Below are 8,041 nucleotides of genomic sequence, written 5' to 3'. Positions count from 1 at the left end.
TTTTGCTAAACTCATCAGCTTTATGTTATGAAATTTAAGCCTTTTGTTAAACTCATCAACGACCAAATTCAAGCCTTATGGATTTAATGCGACTGTAGAGGTTGCATATAGATCGATCAACGGAGAGGATGATCCTCCTAAGTTTGAGTCTTTGACTTTGGAAGACTACATTTACCGGAGGACTAACATGCTTCTTGGCGATGGATACACATATTTTAGTTTGTCTGTTCAAAATAAAATATATCTTTAATGGGGAATAATAACAAAAATGACAAATTTTATGAACATGTTAATTGGTAGTATTAAAGTTTAACGTCTCCATTTTTACGGTATTTTGTACTAACACGTAACTGAGTTGTACAAATAAAAAAAAACACTTAGTTTTGTACTAGTGGTTGGTATTTTCTCATATTCAAGATGCCATGCACGACACGAGGTACTTATTATAAGCTCACCTTCCCTGAAACACTAAACCAACTCCGAAAAAAGAAAGAGAACAAAAAAGTAATAATAATAATAATGGAGGTTGAGAGAGACCAAACCGAGTCCTCACCAACGATCCCTATCGTTGATCTAAGCAACCTCGACAAAGAGCTAGTGGCACGTGCGGTTGTGAAGGCGAGCCAAGAGTGGGGAGTTTTTCAGGTGGTGAATCATGAGATCCCCAAGGAACTTATCCAGAGTTTAAAGAAGGTTGGGACACATTTCTTTGAGCTCTCATCAGAGGCTGAGAAAGAATCCGTGGCGACGCCAGAGAACTCCAAAGACATCCAAGGATACGTTACAAACATCCAAAAAGATGTGGAAGACAAAGTTGATCGAGTTGATACTCTGTTCCACAATTTATCACCACCCTCTTGGGTCGATTACAGGTACTGGCCAAAAGATCCTCCAGAATACAGGTATATATATATATATGTGTGTGTGTGTATTACATATTGTAGTTCAAACATGTTTTTAAAAAAAAAATTCAGGCTGCCATTTTTGAGATCCACTATTTGCGTTGGCGTATAGTGAGCTAGAAGGTTGATGCATATTTTAAAAGTTTTCCTTAACAAAAATTAGTTGGCAACGTGCAAAACCAGATGGAAGGACAGAAGGTTGTTCTTCGCTTGTGTTTGTGGGGTTTTATTTTTTTAAATAAATATACATGCAAATGCAACTAAAAATAAAAATGTTGAAAATTTTATCAAAATAGAACTCAAAACATATTTTTGCTTAAAATAGCACGGATCAGAATATTAAACGTATTATTATTCATTTGAGATAATACGTATTATTCGACTTTCTCCAAATAAATAAATTTTAAATTTTTTTGTCGATGCAGGCAGGTGAACGAAGAGTATGCAGTATACGCGAAGAAGCTAGCGGAGAAGATTTTAGGTTGGTTATCCGAAGGATTAGGGTTAGAACGTGAGGCTTTGTTCAACAAAGGTTTTGGGGGTGGCGATAAGGCTGTTTATACAATGAAGATCAACTACTATCCACCGTGTCGTCAACAAGCAAATTTAGTCCTTGGACTTCATCCTCACACAGATATCCACGGTTTGACAATTCTCGTCCCTAATGAGATCCCTGGACTGCAGGTGTTTAAGGATGACCAATGGTTCGACGTTGAGTACAATCCCTCTGCCATTGTCTTTATTATCGGCGATCCGATTTTGGTATGTTTTATACGTGATCATGACTACTCGACTGTGATTTAGTGATAGTCAAAACCTGAGAATATTCAAAAGTACTCTTTTAAAAAAAAAACTGACGCTTTTTTTAAACAAAATGACAATTGTGTAGAAGTATAGACTTGGGTTTTGATTTCGACAGTTTGACTGGTAGTCAGACAATACTACTACCACTAGCATTAGTTGGAAAATATTTTAATTCGGATAAAGTAGTGTGATGGTCTTCGAAGATAAGTCGGATAAAGTAGTATATACCAGAACTGACTAGAATTAGATCCGACAGAGCATATAAAAGAATCAGTTACTTTTCGGTTTTCGGAACACGTAACAGCTCTATTAATTTTGCAGTAGGCTAGATCTATAGAACTTGTTTCAAGAAAACATAAAATTATATCTTTTATTTGAAAGTACAATGTGTTTTTTTTAATAGCGAATGAGCAATGGGAAGTACAAGAACGTGTTGCATAGAACGACTTTGAACAAGGAGAGACAAGGATGTCTTGGGTTGTTCTCTTAAAGCCGACTTATGATATGGTCATTGAACCTTTGATGAAGGTCAATGGCCATGGCTACGAGGCTCCCAAGTTTAAGCCCATCACTTACGGGGAGCACGTATACCGCAGGGTCAATAACCTTCGTCTTGACTAAACGATAAACCTCAAAAATGATCATGAATTCGATCCTTGTTGATTGATGTTGTCTCCTTTTATATTTTTTCGACAAAGTTGATGCGTCTCTTGTTTGATGTTTTTTTCTTTGGAATCTGTTATATAAAGTTTTAATTTATCTCTTGTTTGATGGGTTTGTCTGGTTACGCACCTCCTAACAAGACCAGACGTCTCTGAAGATTAAAATAAATCGTTGCGAGTTGCTTTAAGAGTAGACTAGAAAGACTGTAATGCAGCAGCCTGTGGGCTTTCTTGCTTATTCATAAATGTTATGGATTCTGTAGCTTTGTAGAAACATTATCGATCTACAGGTGTTTTGTCTTAATGAAATTTTTAACTTCCTTTAAAAGTTCATTAAGCCTTTTGCTAAACTCATCAGCTTATGTTATGGGTGATTAAGACTTATGTTAAACTCATCAGCGACTAAAATGTACAAAGACGTCAAGATCAGGATACTTTCTATCTACTCGACATGAATTGGTTCCTTTGATAATTGAGTCTATCTACTCGAAAAGGTTATTGAAACGCTTTCGTATGGATCAAGCGACTCCTTTGAGTACTCCAATGATTGGTAGATCTCTCAATGTTGAGAATGATCCTTTTAGACCCTGCAAAGATAGCGAAAATATATTAGGTCCTGAAGTACCTTATATGAGTGCTATCGGTGGGCTTTTATACTTGGCAAACTGTACCCGGTCTGATATTGCTTTTGCAACTAATCTCTTAGCAAGATATAGTTCTGCTCCTACTAACAGGCATTGGAACGGAATAAAACATATATTCCGTTATTTACAAGGTACAGTTGATTTAGGGTTAATGTATTTTAGAAAACCCGAGTTTGGTATGGTTGGTTTTGCAGATGCAGGATACTTATCAGATCCTCATAAAGCTCGATCGCAAACCGGCTACGTTTTTACAATTGGTGGAACCGCAATCTCATGGCGGTCCCAAAAACAAACTCTGGTTGCAACATCTTCGAATCATGCAGAGACTATTGCGCTTCACGAAGCATGTAGAGAATGTGTGTGGCTGAGATCAATAAGTTACCACATACAAGATTCAAGCGGAATAATTAACAAGAAAGAGCCGACGAAAGTTTTTGAAGATAACTCGGCTTGCGTCGCTCAACTCAAAGAAGGCTATATTAAGAGCGACAGAACGAAGCACATCCCTCCAAGATTTTTCTCGTACATTCGGGAGCTCGAGAAAAATAAAGAAGTGGACATCGAATATGTACGGTCATGCGACAATCCGGCTGACTTGTTCACCAAGTCTTTCCGACTACAACATTCCGGAAACACGTTGACGGTATCGGGATGCGGCGTTTGCGTGACTTATGAAGAGAAAGCTATGTCCATTATTCTCAGGGGGAGACTACGTCAGTGTACTCTTTTTCCCTTGTCATGGTTTTTATCCCACTTGGTTTTTCCATGATTAGGTTTTTAACGAGGCACTACGTAATACAGATTGGATAATCAAGGGGAGTGTTGAAGATAATGATTATCCAAAAGAATACACGTATGGAGACACTTGTCCTTTCATGGACTGATTATATGCATCATCATCTGACAGATGTCTGATTTATAAGTTATGTCTTATGTTTGCAAGTAGGTGAAAAATCAGTATAAATAGAGATGTACATTCGTTTGTTATGAGAACAAGAAAATAATAATTTGAGATACAACTTTACTTCATACTCTCTCTCTCCCGTACAAGTACCACCACTCACCAAATCCAAGTGGTCCCCCATCTCATATCTCTCTCTCTATCGACAGCATATATATATATATATTTAATAAATACAAAACCTTTGTTTCACCTTTATTTACAACAGAATCGAATTTTTCTTTTTCACTTTATTTATTTGTTTATATTTTATTTGTGGAGATGTTTTTTTTGCTGACACCGACGATGGAGATGCAACCTACCACAACCATCATTAGTGGACTTATCCAGTTATTTTATTTATAAAAGTATCTATAATGTAACTGTTTATTCGTTTTATTCTATTGCCGTATTGCGTGATGATCACTTTTTAGCTGTAAAACGTAAACCTTACATAAATAATGGGGCCATGCCACATGAGTTCCCCTATTTAAATCCCGTAAAGGCGTCTAAGCAAGAACAAATCTATCATGGAGGTCGAGAGAGTAGGCCAATACGCATCTCCACCGTCCGAGACGGTCCCTATTATTGATCTAAGTGATCCTGACGACGAGCTTGTGGAGCGTGCGTTGGTGAAAGCGAGCGAAGAGTGGGGAGCTTTTCAGGTGGTCAACCACGAGATTCCGGCGGAGATAATGCGACGGTTTCAGGACGTTGGGAGGAAGTTTTTCGAGCTCCCCGCCGCAGAAAAGGAAGCCGTAGCAATGGTTCCAGGCTCAAAAAGCATAGAAGGTTACGATGCCAGGAATTTAAAACTTGCCAAGTCTTGGGACGATCACTTGCTACATAAAATATGGCCACAGTCCTGCATTAATTACAGGTTTTGGCCTAAGAATCCTCCAGATTACAGGTACCCCTATCCAATAAAAAAACATATAATAAACATCTTGCAAGTATATATATCTAAGTGTATTTTAGTTAAATTTGGATTTATTTAAAATAGTATTAATGCGGAATAGATTAGCTATAAGCCTATAACATTTTATATATTAATTAATAAATTTCTTTCAACAGATTTATTATGACTATTATTCATTAACATACTTTCATGTTTAGCTGGTCAAATGTGGAAAGAACATTTATGAAGTATCCAACAAGAAATAGATTTGATATCATGATATTCGGATTTGTTATAGACTTTCAAATCAAAACTAACTGATAAGGAAAGAATTCGCCATAACTTTTTATACACTAGTTCACTTATTAATTCTCTAATGCGACACTTTGTTCATTCAGTTATATGATCAACCAAAAACTCATAATCTAACCAGTTTGGTTGTTTTGATTGATCAACAGAAAACTTTCATTTTTTTCGGACTAAAATTCTGATAATTTTAGAAAACATATTATATTATTTTGTTAAAACATATAATTAAGCATCATTGACCTATTGCTATTGATTCTTAATAAACACTAGATTTTGACCCGCACGCCCGTGCGAGTGTATATTTCAAAAATATATTGCTATTTAATTTTCATGTCAATATCAAAATTAGATAAAAAATTCAAATATGAAGAACCAAACCGGTCACGATCCGAAAGAATAATATCAAACCCGAACCAAAATTGATTAAATATATAAATTATTCAAAATTTTGATATTTAAACAACTGAAATCATAACCAGTTCGAACCAAAGTATTTTGAATATCAAAATGTATCCAAAAAGATTTATATACTTATATACATATTAATTATTTTTAGTTTTATTGTATATAAAAACATACATAATATATATGATACTTTAGGTTGGTTTAAATACTTGAAAATATATAAAATAGTCAAATATAAATATCTAACATAGTGGAAGTACACTCAAAACATCAAAATATTTAAAATAATTATTGAGTTTTGATCCAAAATTTAAACCAAACCCGTTTATATGTTAAGTTTAGATATTATAACATATATTATTCAGATTTATATACAATATATTATTTTATTTATAGATTTTAAGAAATTCAAAATATATAATGAATTTTTAAAAATAATTTAAATGGGTTATCCGAACCTGAACTGAACCCGCAAAGATCCAAATATAATTCAAATTGAAATTTAGAAATATCTGAATGAGGCTGAAATCTTTGACTCTGGAAACCCGAAACCCAAAACCCAAACAGATCTGAAACGAACCCGAATGGATACCTGAACGCCCAGCCCTAGTCATAATTTGAACTGAAATTTAAAAATATATGAATGGGGCTAAAATCTTTGACCCCGAAAACCCGAAACCCAAACAGATCTGAAATGAACCAGAATGGATACCTGAACGCTCAGCCCTAATCACTATTATGTATCATATATATGTCATCATATAATTAATTTTATTGGTTCATCATATAAATAATTATATAATTAATAGTATTTTATATGTATCATCTTATAAATAATCACATATATTATATTCTTAAAGTTTAATGTGAAATATAAAAACCATAATTTAAGTTGGTATATGAAATTAATCTTTTTGTTGTATTTTTTTATATATATTGAAAACATTTTTTAATAATGGTTATTGGAAAATATTTTAGTAAAAATAAATTATAATGACATATTTAAATAATAGTTTTGTGATAGGTATATATAAATAAGAAAATTTTAATCCACTAAATGGACTTTGATTTGTTGGGGTATAAATTTATAAAATGTATAATTAACATAAAAACCAATTAGGTATCTAACTACTTTAAGCAGAAAGAAAAAGATGGACGTTTATCATTGAATCAATTAGATGCTGACAATTGATTCAACATTATTGGTTTACTAATATATATAAGTATATATAACCTAATTTATGCAGAGATTTATATCAGTGTTATACTTGCATTGGTCGACATTTGGGTTTAGTGATGTTCTCGTCAACTAAAATTCAAGGGTTGCAATATTTCTAATGATAACTCAATTAGATATTGGCATTTGATTAAATCTAATTAATTTAATAATATATAATATCAAATTTATGTAGGGATCGTGATTGTGGTCCGACAGAATATTAAACCCATATTATGGTTTGTGGTAGATAATTGAAATTATTAATGAAATTTTAATGGGCTTGTAACTTTTGGGTTTCTAATGTGGCCTGAAAATTTTACAATATAATTAGAAAAGTTATAGAGTTAATAGCAGTGGCAAAGCTTGTAAATAATTAGATGAAGCAAGGGTACTTTTCCATTTGTACTTCACTTTTAATAGGATAGATATATTCATTTTTAATAAATATAAATTAATACTGTTAAAACATATAATTAAGCATCAACTTTTGTACTGATGACGGCTTATTTCAGGGAGGTGACCGAGGCGTATACAAGGCACGTGACGAAGCTATCAGAGAAAATTATGGGTTACTTGTCAAAGGGGTTAGGGATAGGGCGTGAGGTGTTGAAAGAAACACTGGGCGGAGGTGAGTATATGTTAAGGATCAATTACTACCCGCCGTCCTACGACTCGGTCATTGGAGCCCCGGCGCACACAGATTTCGATGCACTCGCACTCCTCGTCTCCAACGGTGTTGCTGGTCTTCAAGTGTTCAAGGATAACCACTGGCTTGACGTCGAGGACATCAACTCCGCCGTCGTTGTCATTCTCGGCGATCAAATCATGGTCTGAATGTCTCTAATATAAGTTTTTGAAATGTTATGTGGTCATGAGGTTTATGGATTTAATTTATGTGACTGTAGAGGTTGAGCAACGGGAGGTACAAGAGCGTGTTGCATAGATCAATCATGGACAAGGAGAAGACGAGGATGACGTGGCCGGTTCTGATAGATCCTATGCCTGGTATGGTCGTCGGACCTTTGCCGGAGCTCATCGGAGATGAGAATCCTCCTAAATTTGAGTCTTTGACTTTAGAAGACTACATTTACCGCAGGACTAATATGCTTCTTGGCGATGGATAAATCTCCAAAAATAGTTAATGAAAATAATTGTTAATTTCCATATTTTTATTAGTTTGTATGTTCGAAATAAAGTATACTAGGTGTTTTCCTGCACCATGTGCAGTGAAAAAATTTTAAAATATTTTTAATAGATA

The 8,041-nt window shown here is 34.3% G+C and overlaps 1 protein-coding gene and 1 pseudogene across 1 annotated transcript; both read left to right on the top strand.

Annotated features, from left to right (window-relative positions):
* The first annotated feature begins 476 nt into the window (after positions 1 to 476).
* LOC130507198 (flavonol synthase/flavanone 3-hydroxylase-like) lies at positions 477 to 2,440 on the top strand (annotated as a pseudogene).
* A 2,003-nt stretch (positions 2,441 to 4,443) lies between these two features.
* LOC108839020 (probable flavonol synthase 6) lies at positions 4,444 to 7,983 on the top strand. Its single transcript, XM_057001912.1, has 3 exons — positions 4,444 to 4,862; positions 7,296 to 7,611; positions 7,689 to 7,983. The coding sequence occupies exons 1-3, from the start codon at positions 4,483 to 4,485 to the stop codon at positions 7,905 to 7,907; spliced, it is 915 nt and encodes a 304-aa protein (XP_056857892.1). The 5' UTR covers positions 4,444 to 4,482; the 3' UTR covers positions 7,908 to 7,983.
* The last annotated feature ends 58 nt before the right edge of the window (positions 7,984 to 8,041 follow it).

Source organism: Raphanus sativus, unplaced genomic scaffold, assembly GCF_000801105.2.
Source record: "Raphanus sativus cultivar WK10039 unplaced genomic scaffold, ASM80110v3 Scaffold4151, whole genome shotgun sequence".
Lineage (NCBI taxonomy): Eukaryota > Viridiplantae > Streptophyta > Magnoliopsida > Brassicales > Brassicaceae > Raphanus > Raphanus sativus.
Note: the sequence above shows the minus strand (reverse complement) of the source record. Positions and strands in the feature narration are given on the sequence as shown.

Excerpts from the sequence above, each read along its gene's own strand:
- LOC108839020 (XM_057001912.1), top strand. The coding sequence starts at position 4,483 with ATGGAGGTCGAGAGAGTAGGCCAATACGCATCTCCACCGTCCGAGACG. Across the intron at positions 4,863-7,295 it reads AAGAATCCTCCAGATTACAG|GGAGGTGACCGAGGCGTATA; the intron begins GTACCCCTATCC and ends GGCTTATTTCAG. Across the intron at positions 7,612-7,688 it reads TTCTCGGCGATCAAATCATG|AGGTTGAGCAACGGGAGGTA; the intron begins GTCTGAATGTCT and ends ATGTGACTGTAG.